The sequence below is a fragment of the Sycon ciliatum genome, chromosome 12, assembly GCF_964019385.1.
Source record: "Sycon ciliatum chromosome 12, ocSycCili1.1, whole genome shotgun sequence".
Classification (NCBI taxonomy): Eukaryota; Metazoa; Porifera; class Calcarea; order Leucosolenida; family Sycettidae; genus Sycon; species Sycon ciliatum.
This window is the reverse complement of record NC_088654.1, coordinates 4,046,115-4,070,219: the sequence shown is the minus strand read 5'-3', so window position 1 is coordinate 4,070,219 and position 24,105 is coordinate 4,046,115. Positions and strand designations below refer to the sequence as shown.

Sequence of the window (24,105 nt, the reverse complement as noted above, 5' to 3'; positions counted from 1 at the left end):
ACATTGGCTTGTACATGTACTACCTGTTGAGTGTTGTCTTGTACTAGTTGTAGCGCACCTGCAAGCGGGTAAAGATTCGTAAACTGGCGCTGCATGCAGCGCGGGCGAAGCGCAGCTTGCGCAACAGCGTTCGCTTCGAGCGAAGCATGCACAGCACGCACTTGTTTTGGGCCGAGGCGCTGTCTCAAGGGTACGGGTGTTCATTGAACCACGTTTGAATCAAACGGCGAAGGAGTGTCGACAGAGAATGCTCAAAGAAGTCCTCCAAAACTGGCAAAAGCCTGAGTGTGAGTCGTGCTTGCATGGACGAAGGGACGTCCTCCTCTTCTTCTCCCGTCACCTCCATACCGGAGGAAGACGCTCGAAAAGATGTGATCGAGGCCTTGGCCACAACTGACATCGAATACGATGTGGATGGACAACCGCTGGTGTATGCAAAATCACCTTACGATGCGAACGAAGACGGCGAAAAGGACCATGAAAATCGCCTGAGTTTGAAGCTCGGCGATGCCGTGCGTGTCTTGAACACCTCCATGGGCAAGGGATGGTGGTGGGTAGAAGTGGATGGCGAGTCTGGCTACGTTCCATCATCATTCCTCGGCACTGAGGATGACTTGCGCGGCGCGGAGGAAGCCTCCTGGCAGAACGACGAATATTTTGACCAGTACGCCACGCTGAAGATCCACCAAGAAATGCTGGGAGACAAGCCACGCACACTGGCGTATCAGAACGCCATCAAGCAGTGCAGAGCGGACATCGAGGGCAAAGTTGTGCTGGATGTTGGCTGCGGCACGGGAATTCTCAGTATGATGTGTGCAAGAGATGGCGGTGCTGCAAAGGTTTACGCAGTCGATGCGAGTCCCCTCACAACCCAGGTACAGAAATTAGTGGAAGCCAATGGCCTGGCGGATCGTATCACAGTCATCAGAGGAAAGGTAAGAAGGATGCGGCTTGATAAAAAAAAAAATACTGGTACAGTCAACCCTCGCCTATCCGGTCCTCTGTTATCCGGATCCCTCGCCGTCCGGAGAATCGTTGGTTACCGATTTACAGCATATGTCATGCATACATACAGTTTGTCTGTTCGATTATCCGGTCTCCTCGCCTATCGGGATATTTTTTGTTGAAAACGGATGTGTGCGGTTAAGCGATGTCTGACTGTACTTGCAAGTGTACATGATATTCTTGGGAATTCTTTTCTCAATTCTGTGTTGCCATCTTCAATAAATCCATCAAATAGCAGTAATAGATTTTTCATTTGACCCGACGAGCCACACGACGCTTGCAGACGACAGCACGAACAGTTCACCAGCCACACTTCACGACTTGCTCGCTTGCTTGCTTGCTGGCTTTCGTGAAGTGTGGCTGGCAAACTGTTTGTGCTGTCTGCAAGCGTCGTGTGGTCTCGTCGGGTCAAATGAAAAACCTATTAGTCTATTACTATTCTTTTCTCACTCGTTCCTATTCAACTCAGACGGAGAGCCAAGGATTACAAAAATTTTAAAAAGAGAAGACCATAAGTTTTCAAGTCATCCGTTTTGTCCAACACTCTCTCACTTACTGCTTATAATCGTTAGTGTTGGACAAAACAGGTAGCTTGAAAACTTATGCTATTCTCTTCTTTTTTTAACTCGTTCCTATGTTCCTATGTTCACAAATTTATCTTGACGAATATTATGTATTTAAACAAACGGCGAGGAGACAATAATTTGATAACCGCAATCAATCAGACGGGCTGAACCGACATTAATTTTGTGTGCTTTGTTCATGCAATGTAAAACGGTGGAGACGATGTGCAATAAAACCGTTTCACTTTGCATGAATAAAGTACACGAATGTCCGTTCGGCTCGTCTTATTGATTGCGGCTAGGGGTGAAACAGTTCGGGTAAGGAACCGGTTTTGGAACCGCCAGCTGAAAAGAACCGGGTACCCGTTCCATCAAATTTCGAACCGAAACTCGAAAAATCTCGTTCTCGTACAAATACATGTACACAAGCCAAGTCTACTCAAGATTTCTAAATGTCTTACCTTATGATCACCGCCCTTCCAAAGGGTTCTCCTATCGAACCTGGTCATTACGAGCGTACCTCCTTCGCACTTGGACTCTCCGATGTCTCGTTCTTGCTCGTAAAAATGGTTTCCAACTTGAAAATAAGTGTCACGCACCCACGCGCGGACGCATTTGGTCGGTCTGGAGAAAAGAGTGCATGGAACCGATACCCGAACCGTGGGAAACTATGCTGGCATTCGGGTACCCGAACATGAAAAACATGGAACCGTTTCACCCCTAATTGCGGCTACCGAATATCGGCGGAATAGCGCGAGCTCCGGTGTGGGGAGCAAACCCTTTCTTATCGAATATCATGTAATAATTTACCGTATTATCTCCATTATAAGCCCCGGGCTTATATATTTCCAACCAGTCCCGGACCCTGGGCTTGTATTAGAGACAGGGCTTCTACTGGAGACTGGGCTTATAATTTTTAATCCGTTTGGTAGAGTCGACTGTACATGTACACTGGTTAATATGTGTTGTTATACCAGTAGTAGCACAGAGTTTCCCACCAGGTGCCATGAACCGGAGTCTTGTACTTCCTGGTATGCCGAGCCTGTACTTTTTTTTAATCACGGGGATCACGGACTTGTGCGTATGTGTGCCACAATGTGTGTATGCGGTGCTGTGTGACGTCAAACATGCATGGACATGATCCGTATAATTATAGCTCTCCGTTATAAGGCCTGTGCGCTTATATTATTGATTATATTGGAGACTGGGTTTCTATATCTTCGAAGCTCTCTTGGAGTGCGCTTATAATAGAGACTGGGCTTGGAGTAGAGATATTACGGTATAAAATGTGTGCTACAGTGCTAGCAACTGAAATCCTACCCCATGAGCGATGCGCTCACATCGCAAAGACGCGGCGTGGGATAGTAAAACTACGAAATAGAGGCAGCTAGCAAGTGAAAGCACCGCCCGGGGGTCGGATTTCAGTTGCCCGCACTGTAGTTTGATTTCAATCAAAGACTAAGTAGAGACAGCCTGGCATCATGCATCAGTGTAGTGCAGTGCAGAGCGGGTAGAGTACTTTGGACTTCTTGATCTACACTGTACTGTTGTTATAATCATTGCAGTACAGTCAACTTCGCTAATAACGACTGCGGATATAACGACACTTCGCGAATAACGACAGAATTTCCATGCCCAGAGCAAAGTCCATTCTAGCTGTATGCATATAATGAGACTTCGGGTATAACGACACTTCGCGAATAAGGACACGTTTCTGATGCCCCGCCGAGTGTCGTTATACGCAAAGTGGACTGCACAGTAGATGGAGTATGAAAATACACGGCTGGCCTGCCTCTCTGCTTTATCTGCCTGTGCTGATGTCTCCCAACACCCAAATATTTGTGTCATAGCGCTACATGTACTGTGTATGTCGATGAGTAGACATGTGCACAGTCTTTGGCATTGGACAATGGCATGTGCTGGTGCGTATCATTCCGTGTGTCTCTGTAGAATACTCGAATTTCAGAAATTTTAGGTGCTCAATATTTTCGCTATGGGGGCAAAAGGCCCGGTTAGGTGTACAGAGAAACAGCTCCCTATTGGATTATGTGTATCATTGTTTGTTCGGTGTATTGAAGATTTAGGTATGAAACAGACGCACCGAAAGTAAAAGTACACCGAAAATTTGTGAAATTATAGTATGCCATCACATTGCGTGAGGCTGAGACAGGCATAGATTATTGACCGATTAGGTTTATACATGCTATATAGACCGAGTAAAGGAGGAGGCCAAGGTCCCCGAGGTCTTTTTTTCCCCCGATGTCTTTTCTGAGGTCTTTTTTTTCCAAGGCCACGTGATCTATAACCTATTCATCATCTTCTCTAAAAAGGAGAAAGGAGTCGTCAGGAATATAATTATGAACAGTCAATATGCGATATATATGTTTGACTGCTTTGGTTTCAGGAGAATCAGTTGGCTCTAATACTAACAAGGCAATGATGTCACATATTTGTCCAAGAGAGTCGTTCATTAAGTCGTTGCATGGATGCATAGCAATCATGCCTGGTTGTGCCATGACTGTGTTGATAGCACCATCTCTTGGCAAACGTGTCAGCTTATTAACATGGACGTGTGGTAGTGAGAACAAGTGCCACCATACAGCCTGACATGGGTCACACCATCACAGCTGAAAAGGGACAGGAAGGAAGTGATGCAAGTCATTCCTGGTGTCTTGCTCCATCTTTGTCCACCCCCGTCTCAGCTGTTTGTGTTCTGGCATGATTTTAAAGGCATATGTGACGTGTGTGTGTGTGTGTGTGTGTGTGTGCGTGCGCGTGTGTGTGTGTGTTTATGTCCTGAAGGTGGAGGAGATTGATATACCAGAACAGGTTGATCTGATTCTGTCCGAGTGGATGGGGACGTTCCTGTTGTTCGAGTTCATGCTGGAGTCTGTCCTCAGTGCCAGAGACCTGTTCCTCAAACCTGGTGAGTTGATTTACTGCTGTGTATGTGTGTGTGCATGTGTGTGTATGTGCGTGTGTGTGTGTGTGTCTCTCTCTCTCTCTCTCTCTCTCTCTCTCTCTCTCTCTTTCTCTCTCTCTCTATCTATCTATTTCTCTCTCTCTCTCTCTGTCTCTCACTCTCTCTCTGTTTTTCTCTCAAATGTTGGGGCATACCTGCACTGGCACATGTTGTCTACAGCAGTGCATGCAAACGGCAGCGGCCGCTGATGATAATGCAACTCCATGGCACTGAACCACTAGGACAATGTCAGCATAGCGTCGACAATGGATTGATAAAACCTGGCTTTCGGACAGGTTGAGAATACTTTCCGCAGGCACGACCAACTACCGGTACTACAACAACTGGTCTTACCCCTGATTCCTCTCTTCGCCTCTACCAGTGTGCTACAATACACAAGGAACTAACTTACTATCTTCGCCTCTACCAGTGTGCTACAATACACAAGGAACTAACTTACTCTCTTCGCCTCTACCAGTGTGCTACAATACACAAGGAACTAACTTACTCTCTTCGCCTCTACCAGTGTGCTACAATACACAAGGAACTAACTTACTCTCTTCGCCTCTACCAGTGTGCTACAATACACAAGGACCAGTGTGCTACAATACACAAGGAACTAACTTACTCTCTTCGCCTCTACCAGTGTGCTACAATACACAAGGAACTAACTTACTCTCTTCGCCTCTACCAGTGTGCTACAATACACAAGGAACTAACTTACTCTCTTCGCCTCTACCAGTGTGCTACAATACACAAGGAACTAACTTACTCTCTTCGCCTCTACCAGTGTGCTACAATACACAGGGAACTAACTTACTGTGCTCGGAGTACCAGGACCTGCTTCCTTTCACATATTACAGTCCTGCTCGATGAAATCCAGTCGCGGCACTCAAGTTTGCGCCTTGCATTATTTCGCAGCCCTGTGTTCGCAGGTCTAGGGCTGCGCAACGCCCGGCGCGTACATGAGTGCATCGACTGTATTTCATCGAGCAGCACTCTAAGTGGATCAATCTTCTCTTATTGCAAGCTAGTCAGTCAGTCTAGCCACTGCTACCATTGACAAATCAGTTGCCACGGCGGTGGCGGCGGCAGGTTGTGACAAGTGTGGCGCAATATCGTCAGCTAACTGTGTGCTGGGGATAGGTTGAGTAACGGAGGGGACGTTGTGAGCGTGTGTGAGCGAAGAGAACCACCCAGTTTAATCCAACCCTCTGTTGCTGGAATTGTGCCAGGTCAGCTGCTTAGCTGCATCATACAGTTCAAGATGATTCATAACAACGGCAACAAGATCCAGAAAATACACCATCCTGGCCATGACAATCTCACCACTGGACCCCTTTGTGGCCATCGGTGCTTCACAGAATGTGTGTTTTGGCACGTTGTCTGCAATAAATGCTCCTGCTGTCCGCTTAGATTACAGGTGTAAGCCGCTTGCCCTCAACCACTACTTTAGCTTTCTTACTTGGCTCCAGGGCAAATTCACATCTGCCTTAATTGCCAGCAGCGAACCGGCAGCAGGCCGGGATGGCTTAACACCAGCCTCTTCAAGGAGCTCGTCTCGTTCAGAGGAACTCAACCTGCGTATGCCAGCAACCTCCTGAGCTCGCACAGCGTCAGCGTCGACACACATTGCTGTGCACAGACCCTTGCGGTACTCCACAGTTACAAGATAATGTCGGACTGGTTGAGGGGGCCAATGCAAACCTGCTGGCTCTGCCCAGACGGATAGCTGCCAAACCAGGTCGATGCCGATCCACATATGCCAATGTCAAACAGATCCTGCAGGAGAAGATAATGGCATGCTTTGGCCAATACTTTCGACATGTCCAGTGTACAGACACCAGTCACCTTTCCTCCATCTTTTGCAGCATACAGGGTAGACTCATCACTGTGGAGTCCGCTACTTCGTGAGTTTTATTTGTACAATACATGGCCGGCGGCGTACTCAGTGTGCCATAGACTTGTCACTGTAGAGTGTACATTGTGAGTATATACTTGTACTTGTACATGCCGATCGACAAGACCGGAGCACCTGTGCCTCGTGGGACTGCGAGATGCTGCAGAGCACCTTACATTACAGCTTCAATGTTTCTGGACAGCCATGCGCCGACTTCAGGTAACACGATTGTTGCGGCCCTCCAGCCTCGGACGCAACGTTTTCTTCGATAAATTGCTAACGAAGACGTATTGTTCTTGCTCCGATCAAATCGAAAGAGTTCTGCCGCAGCAACGAGCTTGAGCAGAGAAACTAGCAACGCAAAAGAAAACATGTAAGCAAAAAAAGGTGCCTGCAGTCCATTCATTGGAAACTGGCACTCTAACTTTTTGGTGTCTCCCTCACATAGTTGTAGACATCGTGAAAACAACACAGTACATCCTGCATTGTGTGACCCGTGCAATTACTCCTTTCCGCATTTGAGGCCAGAAAAGTCCAAGAACAGGGAAATAGAAATTCAGCCAGGTTTTACAAAATTAGGAGAGGTATGCCACGGCAAAATGTATGGAGAAGCAGATCCAAAACCCAGATTTTTGAGATTTAAAGTGGGTTTTTGATCCTCAATTCGGCCCAAATCCGACTTTCAAAAGCCAGCGGGCCAGTTTCCGATGAATGGACTGTAGCTCTTCCGTAGTCCGTAGGGGTCACTGCACATCAAACAGTGCAGGCCCGGCGGTCCATGGGTGACAAAATCCGTAAACTGCAGCATATTGTGCAGCTAGAGCAATGGCGTACCAAACCGGTACAGAGTACAAGCAAACAAATAGCTAAGGCAAGCGAAAAACAAGTTAATCAGACGAAGGAAGAGAGCAGAGTAGAATTTAAGTCGAAGTATTTAGAGCCGGTGTCAATGACGCATGCAGATACGCAATAGACTCGACTCGACTGCATGTAGAGTAGCTGCCTCTGACTGCAGCAGAGTGGAGCACGCAGATACGTGATCAACTCGGCAAAAATGAAAGGTGAGAGAAGGAAAATTATAATAAATTCGAAAGAGCAAATACGTAAAATGTGAATTCATGTAAAGCAGGGTTCTAGCCAGGAAAAATGGGGGGGGGGGGGGGCGCAGGGAGTAAAAACTGTGCACCCATTTTTGCCATGTCCCACTATTGCTTTGTCTCACAAAATGCAATGTACGGGCGCAGCATGCACCCGGAATGGCTTTTGTGGCTGATTTGTGAACTAAAAAAAACACTAAAATCAATGTGTAGTGTGTGTGTGTGTGTAGGGTATGTAGGATAGTGCGCTATCAGAGTAGGTTGGCGCTGCCAGCCTCTCTACACATTCACTATCGGCCAGAGGTATCAGCCAGAGATATCAGCCAAAGCCAACACAGCTCATGACAAACAAAAGGTAACAGCGAGGCAAAGATGGCATTTCAAAAGAAAGGTGAACACTACAAAGTTCCAATGGTCTTCAACACTCGTACCACAAACTATACCACTTTCAATAAACCGTGGCGCCGTTTTGTTTTACACGCTATCGTGGATTGTGTGTGTGTGGGGGGGGGTCCGGCATTAGAGAGGTTCCGCATAACGTAATTACGTTAGTAAAAAACATAGTCGATCTACGGAAAGTCTTACGTAAACTGCATGCGCATCTGTGTTCCGCCATACGAAGTTTTCAAATCACGTAGCTGCCCTTGGCAACTCCGAACGCGGCAGTGTACGACCGGATCGACCTGGGGAGAGAGTCATAAATTTGTACCCCAATCCACTTACGGACCAGCTACGTTATCAGAGCCCTATCTACGTACTCTCCGTAGACAAATTTCCGTAAGTGGAGTGCAAACTCGCGAATTCACGGGTTTTCCCTGCCCACTAACGTAAAGTTGCTCAACTTTACGTAGTGCGGAACCTCTCTATTATCGATATTTTTTACGGAACGAAAAACTTTAACTAGGACCCCGTGCCTGAACGAAAAATAGTATGACTTTATTTATTTATTCCACATCCCATAGCATGTATTTGCCAATCAAAGGGGAGCGGGTGAAAGACAGGTAGAATGGATTGATGTTTTAGCTATCGATATTTTTCAACGCTAAACTCTCCTCGACCCGCCCATAGAGCGCGAAAAATCGTTTCGTGTAAAACAACGACAGTTCTGGACAGCCCCTGAAGAGATGCCTAGGCAATAAAACCTGAGGGAGTGGAATGGCTGATGGAAATAAGACTTGCTTGTCCGTCAAGCTCTGTGGACTGTTCGAGGCGCCCTGGTGTACGATCTTGCTTGTGCGAACAGTTGCCTTGCTGGCAGGACGATTTTCAAACTCATCTTGTTCTGCTATTAAACAGAGAACTTTCCAGGAAGCGCAAATGGTGAACAACGGCTGTTCGTGAAAAGCGTTGTTCATAAGTTTGAGGGGAAAAACGTTATTCCCCGAGACGACTGGGTGTGACGTATTGCATTTTTGTGTCGCGCCATTTAGGCTGGTGGTTGGTTAAATGGTTAGCATGTGTCTGAAAGAATACCTATCCACAATTCCACATTGATCTCTGTTTCTCTCTCTCTCTCTCTCTGTATCTCTATCTATCTCTTTTTCTCTCTCTCTCTCTCTCTCTCTCTCTCTCTCTCTCTCTCTCTCTCTCTCTCGTGCACTCTTTCTCTCTCTCTCTCTTTCTCTCTCTCTCTATCTCTCTCTCTCTCTCTGTGTTTGTGCTGCATGTTCAGATGGGACTCTATGGCCGTCACAAGCCTCTCTCTCTTTGGTGCCGTGCAGTGCAGCGGATCAGGCAGACCGAGTGGGCTTCTGGAGCTCGCTGTACGGATTCGACTTCTCCACTCTGCAGGACGCGGCCCGAGCCGAGTACCACCGCATGCCCATCTTCAATCACACCCTCCAAGACGGTGACTGCCTTGCCGAGCCCAAGAAAGTCGTTCAGCTCAACATGAAGACGACCACCGCGGACGACCTTGAGGAGATCTCGTCCCCATTTGAGTTCCGTGCACGTCAGGATGGCGTCATGCACGGATTCGCATCTTGGTTCGACGTCGGATTTTGCCCGATGAGTGGCAGTTTTAGCGGTAGCAGTGACGGTGGTGGTGGTGGCTCTTGTGGCGAGGATAGCGGGGATGATGCTGATGGCTGTGTGCGTCTCTCTACGAGTCCGACCTCGCCACAAACCCACTGGAATCAGGACCTGTGTATGCTGGATGAGAGCGTGCAGCTGTGGACAGGTGACGTGGTGCGTGGCACGCTGACGCTGACTCGGAACGCAGAGTGGCGACGTCACATGCACGTTCGCATCGACTACGCTGTGCTGCGCGACAACGAGACTGCCCACCGTGCCTGCAAGACCTGGGGGCTGTGGAAGTGTTAGGCCCAAGACTTGGGGGCTGTGGAAGTGCTAGCCCCAGCGCGGTTGCAAGACCTGGGGCCTGTGGAAGTGTTAGCTGGAAAACACACGAGCTCTCTCACACTAGTAATACTATCCTGCATTGGCCCTAGCTGTGCTGCCCATTGCCCATCGCTACTCTATCTGCCTTCCTGTATCAGTACTAGCCATATCGAACATATGAATGCAACTTTCTTTTCTTCTTTCCCCTGCTTTGTTAGCCTGATGGGTTACCTAACACCCTGCACGTCGTTGTTTAGGTTTCTGTTCCTGTCATTGTGTTAAGGTTTCTGTTCCAGTATTGTAGGTGCTGCATCTGCCGCTAGGGTTTACCGGGTGGTAGCGGCCGTCGTGAGTTCCCTTCGGTAACGGACACGATAATTTACTTGCTTTTACTTATTGTAACTTGTTTTTCCCAACTACATAACTGTATATTGTCGTCAGCAGTTCCGCAGAATATTCTCCGTCCCCCCAGGCAATCGTGGCAGCTTCGATGCCGCATGTCTATTATTTTAGTATTTAACTGCTTGGATTCATTCGACCCCGTGTGATTTTCGTCACCAGACTAGCAAGGGCGTATTCCACCTTCTCATGTATGTGTGTCTGTGGGTGTATGTACTCGCATGTGCGCGCGTGCGTGTGTGTGTGCACGTGTGTAGTTTTGTTTCTTTCTTTGTGGCCTGGAAAGAGAAATCATCTGCTGGTCGGCTTGATTTTTCCACACTCTATGCTTGGTGCTTGCCAGCCGACTCTTATTTATTCGCTTCCTCTCTTCCCCTGCTTTTCTTTCGTGATACTAGTAGTTCCTTGCCTAGTTGTTGTTTCTTTTTACTTCACCATATGAACAGGCAAGACTGCCTTCTCACCCGGGCTATTGGCCCGCACCGTGAGATTGTGTGCCTATGATCATATCAACCAGCATCCAGACCTCTCTCAAGTCTAATCATTCTACCAATCTAGGGTCATTACTGTTGTCCGTTGTCTCGAGCGGGATGAAACTGGCGGGGTTACAACACTATCTTCCTCCTCTTGTTGTTAGTACTTCACATTGTAGTTGTTCCCCTCAGGGCCGATTGAGCGCTCTATTGCAGAGCCTGGAACCGTTCTACAGAGTGCTTTCGCCTGGGGAAGACAAACATTGTATTCAATCAGTAGCAGGTCAATCTTGAAGCAAGCGGTCCGCTGATCACTGCCTGAGTCTTCTCCGAAGCTTCAAACGGCACACGCTTCTAGAGAATTCTGCTGTCCCCTTGCATGTACAGTGCATGTAGGTCGGTACACACGCAGCCTCCCGACAGCTACAGTACATTAACTTGTACATTGACAGCTACGTGTACTTGTAGCTCATCAAAGCACATTCTCTGCACAGAATATACTACACAAGTCACGGGGCAACATGCGTCTGGTTAAGTTGCAATGTGACTAATACTAATACTAATAGCTTCACACGGGCCAGCTCTTGTCATGGTAATCCTCTGAGACATGTGATAGGCGTTTATCAGTGACATGTACTGGTATCTGATAAACGGTTATCAGTGGTCTGATACTGTTTTCTTACATGACACGTGACCGTATCCAAGGAGTTGTCTAATCACCACCTTTCCCGCCGCGGGCATGATTGAGCCATCATGCCCGCTGCCCTTGGCAACACTGACGTCACTTCAGGTATGATTGACAATCATGCCCGTGGTCAAGTGGCAACGAGATGTAGCCAATAGTGTGACAAGGCGCAGGTTTTGAAGAAAGAAGTGGAAGTGCATGTAGAAAGGAATGTCGCTTGTCTTCTTGACTCTTGTTACTTCGTGTGTTCTGGCTGTGACTAGTACAGTGCAGAGTGACTTTTCGCCGAACTGTGCTAGTCTTTGGCTTGTTTCAATGTTTGAGTAGGCTACGTTCCGTGCGTGCGCATGGGTCAAGTAAGAAATCCAATCATACACGGTCTGTCGGGCTTGCTGGCTGAATCATGCCCTCGCTCCCAGCCCTCGGGCCTACGGCCCTCGGGCTGGGAGCTCAGGCATGATTCAGCCATCAAGCCCTCCATGATCCAGACCGTGTATGATTATGTCATGACCGGGGAGTTGGCCAGACATACTCTCAGGATTCTACAATTCCAGGTTCTTTACGGAAATATACCAGGAGTCCAGATACCCATTCCTCACCCTCACCACACAAGAAGACCAAAGCTTCACTCTAGGACCAAGTTCCAAGCAACCGGGAAGCAACAAGAACAACAACAACAACCTCTCGAAGCAAAGCATCGAGCTATATACTGCTATTATGTCCTAGTAGCGTGCAAGCTGAAGGAGCGAAGGGCGCGAGCAGCCAGCCAGCAAAGCATGAATAGTGATATGTTTCCCAACGCTATTCATAGACGAGACACATCGACGCCACGGCAAACACTTGACAAAGATACATGTAGGAGCAGACGGAATACAATACAGATAGCAACACACGGACACGACATATCCCCCGCCCACGAACATGTTACGTCCTCGTAACAGAAGAAAAGTAACGGCACTGAAAAAGAAAGCAAAACAATAAAACTCTTGAAAACTTGAAAGGAAGGAACCAACCTCTTCCGACCCAAGAACCAAAGAAAACATAATGCGCCAGTCTTGCACAGACTCATAAGCACGCCAGTGTTAGAAAAATAAGTTATGCCGTTACAACTACGTTCGAACAAGCGACTGGTCAGCCTACAGGGGTTGCTTCTGTGTTACTAATACTTACTATCACTATGAACTAATAAGACAAATCAAGACTAGACGGGTAACAAGACCAGAAACGTGTCCAGGAACTGGTAACTGACCCGAACTAACTTCACTTGAAATCCGCGGCTCCCGTTTGCGTGTTACCTTCATCTTGACTTCCTCGCGGTACCTCCTCTCCAGCTCTGGCTACGTCCAACAGTTTAACGTCATGCTCCGGGACGGGCGCGTTGGTGATGGTGACCAACCGCGGTCGCCAGGGTGCAGTTTATCGTCGTACCCAGGACGGGCGCGTTGGTGATGGTGACCAACCGCGGTCGCCAGGGTGCAGTTTATCGTCGTACCCAGGACGCGCGCGTTGGTGATGGTGACCAACCGCGGTCGCCAGGGTGCAGTTTATCGTCGTACCCAGGACGGGCGCGTTGGTTATGGTGACCAACCGCGGTCGCCAGGGTGCAGTTTATCGTCGTACCCAGGACGGGCTGCGGTGTGGTGGCGATGGCTATTGGCAGCGCTCCCTCTCGCTGCCGAGGGTTCGGAATGTTAGTGGCACTGGACATCCTGGCGTGGTCGCCAAATGTCATGACCGGGGAGTTGGCCAGACATACTCTCAGGATTCTACAATTCCAGGTTCTTTACGGAAATATACCAGGAGTCCAGATACCCATTCCTCACCCTCACCACACAAGAAGACCAAAGCTTCACTCTAGGACCAAGTTCCAAGCAACCGAGAAGCAACAAGAACAACAACAACAACCTCTCGAAGCAAAGCATCGAGCTATATACTGCTATTATGTCCTAGTAGCGTGCAAGCTGAAGGAGCGAAGGGCGCGAGCAGCCAGCCAGCAAAGCATGAATAGTGATATGTTTCCCAACGCTATTCATAGACGAGACACATCGACGCCACGGCAAACACTTGACAAAGATACATGTAGGAGCAGACGGAATACAATACAGATAGCAACACACGGACACGACAATTATATACATCAGTTCTGAAATAAGGAAATCGGGTGAACACACCCACCATTCCCATAGCGCTGCACATTCGAACCAGTTCCGTTATTTCTAGGCGTGAAACAAAAATGCAGGAAAAGCGGGGAGACCAAGCCACTCACAACCCTAATCATGACATCTGCTATGGAGAACTGTGATTCCTACTGGTCCGGGATCCGCAGCCTCACTTCTCTGGTGTGATTCGTTATTATTTTCTCACTAAGATTGCAAAGCCTACTTCAATGACACCTGAAGATAGTTTCATGCTATAACCGACAACTCGATCATTAAATTAAGAGGTGATGTCGGACGAGGAGACAGAAGCTTCACCGAGGATGAGGAAAGTCATGGTGAACGCAGGCATTCACAGACACAGAGCAACATGTAGTTATTTCAAACGTTTTCTCGTGGCTATGATCAGGAAAGAATCACCACAATGAATAGCAAATAAGCCAACAAGGGGAGTATACCGGTGATTATTATCAAAAGAGGGTAGAGAGGGGGGGGGGGGGGAGACGATCAATGTAATAACACAACTGTGTTATTACATTATTGTGCGGTGGGAGGTGAGTAGATCAGCTCACCAGCAAGTGGTCAACGACCGAAAATCCCATTCGCTGCATTGGAGCATTATGGTTAGCATTATACAATCCTTTTCGGAGCATTATCCGCGTGGACCTACTGATGATCAGCACCTTTTGTATCTGGAAAGCTTGCTCCCAAAATTGCAGGGGCGTCATCTGTATTTGACACCAGGCAGAAATGTGCATCCATGTTGCATTTTGCCATCAGTCCGTGGTTGCTTTTACCCTAGGACGGGCGGATTCTGCTCGAAAAGCAGTGAAATTGGCAGAACCATACAAGCCTTATGGCGGGCAATTCCTCGAATTCTGCTCCATTTCTTTATCCACATACCAAACATGCATGAAACTTACCAGAAAAATAGTATAAGTGAAGCGGAAATTACAAAGTGATGAATGAGAATACATGTATCTAAAATGGTTGTTCCTAATCGATTTTCTTGAGATTATCATCAGGGAAAATCGTCTCACAATAGAGGCTATACGGAGAAACAAACTACTTATAGGTTATCGGATAGTGGGAAGTATACAAGGTGACCCTTTTCATTTACCAGAAAAAGTACCGAATTCTGCCAATTTTTCTGCCGGCATAATCCGCCGGTGCCTATTTCACCCTCACTTCTTTTTTTCTTTTTTATGAAAGTGCACATATGCCTACATAGAATGGAAGAGAAAAACAACAACAACATCAAGAGAACATAGACTAGAAAGGGCGTGTAGGTGCTATTGAGCTGTGTCGGTGAGGTGAAGTCCGCTCCCCCGACCAATGGTCTCGGGATCAAGGCGCACATCACGCACCACGGGGGAAAGGTGTAGTGTTATCTTGTATGTGTGTGTGTACCCATTGTGCATGCTCGTTTCTCTTATTTGTACTCTTCTCTTTATAGATGTCTCATGCACCGTAGTGTACCCTCTAGTACTCTACTAGATCCAGATATGGAGTACCCGCGACTGTCTTGCTGTATGATGTGTCTTTCACGACTATTTGTGTTCTTGCACTGAGAATGAAAAGGGTTCTTTGCCTCACAACGAGACCGTGTTGACTTGGTATTTTGGTGTGCTCTCGACACATACTAAGGACGTCGGGAGAACATTACATGGTGGCAGCGCTGGGATTTCCTCTTTGACAGGATGGCGACAGGCGTTTCAAACAACCCTGTTTCCACTCCCACAACTACCTCCATCACGGTTTCCTCAGGTCCAAGTAATACTACGACTACTAGTATTGCTGGCTCGTCAGGAGCAGTCACTGTCTCGAGTGTTGGTCAAGCTGCACCCTCTGTCGTTTCCTCCGCGGCTGGGCTATCCCTCCCCACGGTATCATCTCTGGGTCCCGTGGCACCCCAGGTTCCGTCGATGATCCACCTTACCCAGGTAGCTCCTCCAGCCCCATTCGACTTCAAGTCCGCTGATGTGTGGGAGAAGTGGAGCAAGCGATTTACGAGATACAGGCTCGCCTCGGGTCTTCATATGCAGGCACAGTCCGTGCAAGTAAACTCTTTGTTATATTCGATGGGCGACGAGGCTGACGACCTCCTACTGAGTTTCCATTTATCAGACCAGGATGCGGACAACTACGACATCGTATTCCAGAAATTTGCAGACCATTATGGCAGGAAACGCAATCTGGTGTACGAGCGTGCGAAATTCCACCAGAGGTCCCAACAGCCCGGAGAGTCGATTGATGGCTACATAACTGATTTGTTTCGTTTGGCAGAACGTTGCAGCTTCAAGCAGCTCCACGACGAGATGATCCGTGATCGCCTTGTTGCAGGAGTTGCAGACACTGCCCTGTCCCAGAAACTGCAACTGGACCCATCTCTTACACTGGACAAAGCTCTGGCACAAGCTCGCCAGAAAGAGACGGTTCGAACACAACAGTCTACGGTCCGTCACAGTTCGTCAGCTGGTGCAACTCTTCACCAAGTCCACGCTTTCGAACAGCAGCATCACTCTGCATGTGAGTCGTGTACCTGTGCAATGGAGCTGAATGCACTTAGCTTGCGACCACAATCTCACCAAGGTGTGAAACATCCGGCCCAGTACAACCACGATTCAACTGGTCATGCTTCACAGCCCCGCAGTACACACAGTTACAGTGGTCATCCTCGCTCAAGTCAGTCTGCACCCAGGCACAGCTCTGGCGTTGATCAATCTAGTACCTGTCACTGGTGTGGTAAGGAACGCCATGCACGCACTCAATGCCCAGCTCGTCAGGCCAAGTGTTCATTTTGCGGCAAGATTGGACACTTTGCTGTTGTTTGTATGCAGAAGCACACTAGTAGCTCTCAGTCTGCCTCCAACACCAGTCACATGCATAGTCTGCAGTCCTCTGCTGCTAGCTCTGGTCCATTACAGTCTGCTGACCAGTGGCACTATCCTCCAGCCTACCTAGGTGCATTGTCCGCTGATACTGGGTGGTCTATGCCCATGCTGCTGCAGTCAGTGCCAGTTACAATGAAGGTCGACACTGGTGCAGACGTAACTGCCATCCCAGCCAGCTTATATGACGACATATCTGCTCACCATCAGCTCAACCTCCAGGAATCCGACCGTACGCTGAAAGGTCCAGACAACGCAACTCTAGCTGTTTCAGGCCGCGTCACACTCAGTATCTGCCGTGCTGCATTTTCCGACTTTGCAGTAGACACGACAGTGTACGTTGTACCGCACCTGAAAACACCTCTGCTCGGCCGGCCAGCAATCGAAGCCCTGCATATCTTCAGTCCGCCAGCAGATTTGCTCAGCGCAACTACCGGTACTTCTGAGCAGTCCTCCGTCAAATCGCAGTACCCTGAGCTCTTTGCGGGAGTTGGTTCGTTTGGCAGCGAGCACACGATTCGGCTGGTCGATAATGCACAGCCTTACTCTCTGCCTACACCACGCCGTATCTCTCTACCGATGGAAGCCAAAGTTATCGAAGAACTGCAGGCCCTCGAACAGAGTGGTGTCATTCGCAAGGTAACTGAGCCAACCGATTGGTGTGCCGGTATGGTAGTGGTTCCTAAACCCAACGGTAACGTGCGCATCTGTGGCGACTTTACCCGACTCAACCAGGCTATCCGACGGGAACGTCACATCATGCCAACAACCGATCACCTGCTTGCTCGCCTCGGCACAGCCAAGGTCTTCTCGAAGCTGGACGCGAACAAGGGCTTTCACCAGATCCCCTTGTCGCTGGAATCTCAACTGCTAACAACATTCATTACGCCCATCGGTCGTTTTTGCTTTCGACGACTCCCGTTTGGCATCTCCTCTGCACCTGAGTACTTCCAGAAGCAGATGTCTGACCTGCTGAGCGACCTGCCAGGCACAATCTGCATGATTGACGACGTTCTAACCTTCGGTGACGACGAACACGAGGAGGAGAAGAATCTGCATGCAGTCCTGCAGCGTCTCTCATCAGCCGGAATCACACTCAACCCAGACAAGTGTGCTTTCCACCAACGTTCAGTCAAGTTCCTGGGACACATCCTCGACGACAACGGCATCCACCCTGATCCCCAGAAAGTGCGCGGCGTTCAGGAGCTGAAACCCTGCACGGATGTCCCAGCAGTACGTCGTTTCCTTGGCATGGCGAATCAGCTGGGAAAGTTCGTACCGGATCTAGCAACGATGTCCCAGCCACTGCGTGCTCTCCTGGTCAAAGGCCAGGAATGGTCCTGGACCGAGGAGCACCAAGCAGCATTCGACGCGATCAAGTCAGCCCTCAGTTCGCATCCAGTACTGGCGATGTACTCGACTACCCTGGATACGATCATATCTGCAGACGCCTCATCATTCGGCCTGGGAGCAGTCCTCCTCCAGGTGCAGTCTGACGGCTCCATTCGTCCAGTTGCATATCAGTCCCGTTCTCTGACACCAGCTGAGACCCGCTATTCTCAAATCGAGAAAGAGGCTCTTGCTTCTACCTGGGCATGCGATCGTTTCGAACATTTCGTACTTGGCAAGCCGTTTACGATCCAGACCGACCACAAGCCGCTCATCCCGCTTCTAGGCAGCCGTGCTCTAGACGACCTACCGCCTAGAATTGTCCGTTTCCGTCTGAGGCTCCTTCGTTTCAATTTCCGCATTGTTCACGTGCCAGGCAAGGATCTCGCCATTGCTGACGCTCTCTCCAGAGCACCTGTTTCATCAGAACAAGTCGACAGCCAAGATGTTGATCTCCTCGCAGCTGAGACAGCAGCGCTCGTCGACTACGCCGTTGAGTGTCTGCCTGCAACAACTAAACGCCTCGATGACATCGCCGAGTGGCAAGAGTCTGATCAAGTGTGTGAGTCGCTTGCTCGCTACTGCGCTGACGGCTGGCCACACTCATCCGACGCTCCTTCTGATGTTCGACCATACGTAGAACACCGGGCACACATCACACTTACCGATGACGGTCTGCTGCTCTACAACGACAGGTTGATCATTCCCGCATCTCATCGCGACGACATTCTGTCACGGCTCCACACTGGACACCAGGGCATCGCCAAGTGTCGCCGTCTTGCCCGCAACTCTGTCTGGTGGCCCTCCATTAATTCGGATATTCAGCTGTATGTTGCAAATTGCACGACGTGCGCCCGCATGCACACTCAACCAGCTGAACCGCTCATCCCAACAACACTCCCTGATCTACCATGGCAACGTCTAGCTGCTGACCTGTTCCACTTTGGTTCGCGTGACTTTCTCCTACTGGTAGACTACTACTCTCGCTACATCGAAGTCGTCCAGCTGACGTCAACATCATCCAAGGCTGTAATTACGCACCTGCAAAGTATCTTTGCCCGTCACGGTATTCCCGAGACATTGATGTCGGACAACGGTCCACAGTTTGCGTCTGAGGAGTTCCGTCGATTTGCCGAGGAGTTCTCATTCCAGCACGTAACCAGTTCTCCGCTATATCCGCAGGCTAATGGTCTCGCCGAAAGATCCGTTAAAACCGTCAAGCATCTATTCACTGCCTCTCCAGATTGGTACAGTGCGTTGCTCACGTATCGCAATACTCCTCTGGAATCCGGTTACAGTCCTGCACAGCTCCTAATGGGTAGACAACTCCGTTCACGTGTCCCCGTGTCCAGCTCGCAACTGCAACCTCAGTTGATTTCGACATCTGCCTTTGCCGCCGCCGATGCAGCTCTCAAGGCCCGGCAAACCAGCAACTACAACGATCGGCACCGTACTCGTTCTCTACCGCCTCTACAAGCTGAGCAACCAGTCTATCTCACGGATCGCCATGAGACTGGTACAGTACTCCGTCAACCCGCCATTCGCTCATACGTTGTGTCTACACCCTCGGGTGAATATCGTCGTAACCGTCGACACATTGTTGCTTTGCCGTCCGCACCTCCGGTTGCGCAGGTTCCGAAAGCAGCTTCAGCACCAGATACAACACCACCGCGTCCACCACAACCTACGACAACAAGTACCACATCGTCTACAACCTCTTCTACACACTCAGCCGTTCCTACATCCAGTACAACATCAGCAGGCACAACCATTACTCGTAGTGGTCGTACAGTGATGCCTCCTGATCGTTATGGTTTCTCTGACTGAACTCGCATCACCATTACCTCTTTCCTCTCTTGCTCTGTTGCTCTACTCTTCTCTACGCTTTTCTCATGCGTATGCGTGTATGTGTGTACATGTGTGTGTTCTTCTTCTTTTGCGGAAGGGAGGGATAGGATTATACATAAATGTTTTGCATTATTTGGTCTTCTCGTCTTGTCTTTCTCTTTCCAACTTTCACTGCTATGCTCTTTCTCCTTTTTGAAGAAGGGGAGATGTAGTGTTATCTTGTATGTGTGTGTGTACCCATTGTGCATGCTCGTTTCTCTTATTTGTACTCTTCTCTTTATAGATGTCTCATGCACCGTAGTGTACCCTCTAGTACTCTACTAGATCCAGATATGGAGTACCCGCGACTGTCTTGCTGTATGATGTGTCTTTCACGACTATTTGTGTTCTTGCACTGAGAATGAAAAGGGTTCTTTGCCTCACAACGAGACCGTGTTGACTTGGTATTTTGGTGTGCTCTCGACACATACTAAGGACGTCGGGAGAACATTACAAAAGGGAGAGAAGAAAGACTGTGTGTGAAGAGTGAGAACCTGAGAGCCAGACAATGATGGAAAGAGAGAGAGAGAGAGAGAGAGAGAGAGAGATAGATAGATAGAGAGAGAGAGAGAGAGAGAGAGAGAGAGAGAGAGAGAGAGAGAGAGAGAGAGAGATAGATAGAGAGAGAGAGAGAGAGAGAGAGAGAGAGAGAGAGAGAGAGAGAGAGAGAGAGAGAGAGAGAGAGAGAGAGAGAGAGAGAGAGAGAGAGAGAGAGAGATAGAGAGAGAGAGGACTGAAGAGATGGGGGGGGGGGGGGAGTGAGTGAGTGCCAGATTAGTTCAGAAAACTATGGCAATGGACCAACAGCTGCGTTGCTTTCGGTGGGGGGGGGCAATACGGAGAAGTTAGATCGGAGCTGCTGCCAGGCAGAGTAGTATGCAGGCACTGGATCAGCGAGAAAAGGGCCACGAAAAGCAGCAAAAAAGGAAAGAAGAGAAGAAATAAACATTAACGCAAAACATTCTACACTGAGGTGATTCGAGAGCTCTAGGGAGCAAGGTACAGTTCAGTGGGGTGAAGACAAGGTGATCGTTATGGGACTGGAGAATGGAACATCATCAAATTTAGCCATGGAATGCTGTCGCCCACAACCAATCCTGCCTGGCGCATCAGGTGTTGACAAATGCGAGACTTGAAGGCCTGCATTCCCTTCGATGCCGGAGGTTCCGGGATGACTTGCTCAGGAATGTCGTTCCATGCCGCAATGAGGGTATAGGGGAATGACCTCAGTAGGTAGTTCGGTGCTGTCCGAGCAAGTGGCCATTGCAACTGGAAAGGGTGGCGAGAAGCTAGTTGTCGGCGGGTTCTAGGAGTAGGTGCAGGCGACAACGGTGGCGGGAGGAGGGCCGTCAGCTGGGGTGGACCCTTAATGTAGTGCAACTTGTACCCCTCAGCTACAACCTGTACCCCTCAGCTACAACCTGTACCTTGTATTGGCTATTTTCATTATGTGCCATGAAGTGCAGACAATAAAATAAAATGTATGTCAGACGCCCCCCCCCCCCCCCCCCGACGCAACGCCGACGGTACGGGACGTACTGGGGTATTCACACGACTTTTAAAGCCTACAGGGAGTGACATACGAGAAAAGGGCTTGTCGGAAGGGCTGGGGTGGGGTGAGCTGTAGAATCCTGTACGATTCGTACGACACGACATGCAGCAGTCGTTGCGACGTTCAACGTCGAACGGCGCGAGTCATATTTAGGCACGGTCCGTGACGGGGTGACTTTCGGACCTAATTAATTTTCTCATTTTTCGGGACTTCTTTTCAATTATTTCTCCTTGAAAGAAGCGGAATCAAGTTCACAATACCGGTTTTTCATGAAGACCAAAAAATTAGCCCTGAAAGTTGTGGCATTCAAATAATAGCCCCAGGAAATGATAGAATAGTTCGTCTGTCACGCTTCTGAACTATCCCTAAATACAATAAGTGACATGAGATTTTTTGTTGCTAAAATTCAACTCAAATCGTGCTAGCCATTCTGTGAGTTACCATGGGAAGCGCAGTGTTCGAAATGCTAAACATTTCCAAGTACGCATCGGGATCCGCGGGAGTAGTCAGCACACGATGCCGTCCCCTGTTCACACCAGGGATAGGAGTACTTGTAGTACAATTGTACTACTCCCTGGTTCACACTCAAATTGCAGCCGTTTTGTACGCTTGCGTCCCCGTCTACGGCGCTCGTCTACGGTATGACAAGTTGGATCGATCCTGTGGTCAAATCCTGTGGTCGCTAATGGTCAAAGGCAGGACGTGGCACTCACTGATGTCTTGACTAGCTGAAAGAATGAGATCGATAGTTGTACCTGATGGGCACGCCAAGCAGTGGCGCCGTACAGAAAGATAGGAAGGAGGTAGCATTTATAAAAGAGACGAATACATTCGGGGGACAAGTGGGAGCAGTGAGACATCAGGCAACCTACAGATTTGCTAACTTTGTTGCATACAAAATCTACGTGAGAATTCCAGGACAATTGCGAGTCAAATACAACACCCAAATGCCTGTGCGTATCTACAATATTAATATTAATAGCCGAATCAAGTCCGGGAAGGGTAAATGTGGGAGGGTGGTCTAGTTGAGGGAGAAAGACTATTTCTGTTTTCAAGATATTGGGTTTCAGACGCCATGACAACATCCATTTATGAACAACATTGATTCCATTCTGAAGCTTCGTACACAGGTTTGCAATGTCAGCGTCAAACTGAATGAGGGCTGTGTCATCAGCAAACAGTGACAAACCATCTATACAGTCAGGTAGATCGTTTATATACAACAAGAATAGTAGAGGCCCCAGTATAGATCCCTGGGGGACTCCCGACTTCACAGGCAGTGGGTCTGAGAGTACCCCTTCGACTGACACTGATTGCGTTCTATCTGTTAGGTAGTCCGTAATCCACGCTAGAGACGCTCCGGAAACATTGTACATCGCAGATAATTTAGCTAGGATTCCACGGAACCATACCGTGTCAAACGCCTTTGCTAGGTCGAAAAAACACATACCAACATGTTGGTGGTCATGACGAAGGCCACAATGTCCTGCACAAGGCGTGTCAGCTGCATGGTGGTTGAGTCTCCTCGTCGAAAACCAGATTGGACTGGGGCAAGGGCCGGCGACACATGAGCATAAAGCTTATCAAAGAATAATCGCTCACATAGTTTCGATACACCGTACAACAAGGAGATAGGACGGTAATTGCTGGCTTGTGACTTGGAGCCTTTGCTCTTGTAAACCGGAACAACCTTCGCGAGTTTCCATGCTGCTGGAAATCGAAAAGGACACATTAAAAATACCTTCTTTCTTCTCTTTTTCTATATTCCTTTCTTTTCTTTTCTTGCCGTGGTTGGCTATCACCCCTCTCTCGCACTTTGCGTGCCAATTGGTCATGAACCACGAGTTGAGTGAAATAAATAAATAAATAAATAATAATTATTATAGCTCGTGTGGTATACATGTACATGTATATGTAGCTCTGCTTCTGTGAGCGCTGTTGAGCACAGCACCCTAATACCAAACTACCAGATTTCTCCACTCTCTGCACGATCTATTATAAATTTATAATACTATCAACTTGAGCAGTATGCATTCAGTTACTGAATTCAGTTCGGTCCAAAAAATACAGCCATGAGTCCATGACCCAAAATGTACTACAAAGGCACCAAAGGAAATACATAGTGCTTTGACCTAACGCAGTAATGGAACAGTTTACGCTTTGTTAGGATGACCCAAAGGCTGACCGCCTATCGTGGGGTCCGTCGCATTGAAGGATGATGGTGTAGTATCCCTGCCCGACCAATACGGAAGCAGTACGAAACTAATACGGAGCTTTGCCTGATGTACATTTAGTGTATCTCCGTATGTAATCGTACGGCGTCTGCTGCATAAAAGCGGCTGAGCATTTCTGTTTTGAGGAAGAGAAGATTAGATTAGATAGCAACGAAAGCTAACTCGAGGAAGATGAGATTTTGATAATAACGAGCTATTCAACCTCCAGGTGTGCACCGGAGAGAAAGTCAGTTATTTTGCCGCTTCTTCTTTCACTGATAATTATATCTCAGGTGTGTACCTGAAAGAAGTAGAATAAAAGTAATTCTTGTTGATTTCACCGCGCCTACCACTCGGCTACCCATTACATTGGTGGCAGCGGTGTAGTTTTAAATAAAACAACGTGATTTGACCCCAGACCCCCATGGCTCAACCCGCTGCAGTTCCCTGCGACGAATCAAGATGAGAATCATGTTTCTTGCCGTCCTGGGCTTGGCCCTACTTATTAGCTTGCAGCACAGTCAGGGTGCTAGCGTGGATCACCCTTCCCTCCGCATGGCATCCACTGGAGACTCCGATGGCGATGCCAAGCG

The 24,105-nt window shown here is 48.6% G+C and overlaps 1 protein-coding gene across 1 annotated transcript; it reads left to right on the top strand.

The window, feature by feature from the left end:
* Positions 1-165: 165 nt before the first annotated feature.
* On the top strand, positions 166-10,829 carry LOC135828207 (protein arginine N-methyltransferase 2-like). Its single transcript, XM_065340661.1, has 3 exons — positions 166-935; positions 4,371-4,494; positions 9,200-10,829. Exons 1-3 carry the CDS (start codon positions 303-305, stop codon positions 9,847-9,849), a joined length of 1,407 nt encoding a protein of 468 aa, XP_065196733.1. The 5' UTR covers positions 166-302; the 3' UTR covers positions 9,850-10,829.
* The last annotated feature ends 13,276 nt before the right edge of the window (positions 10,830-24,105 follow it).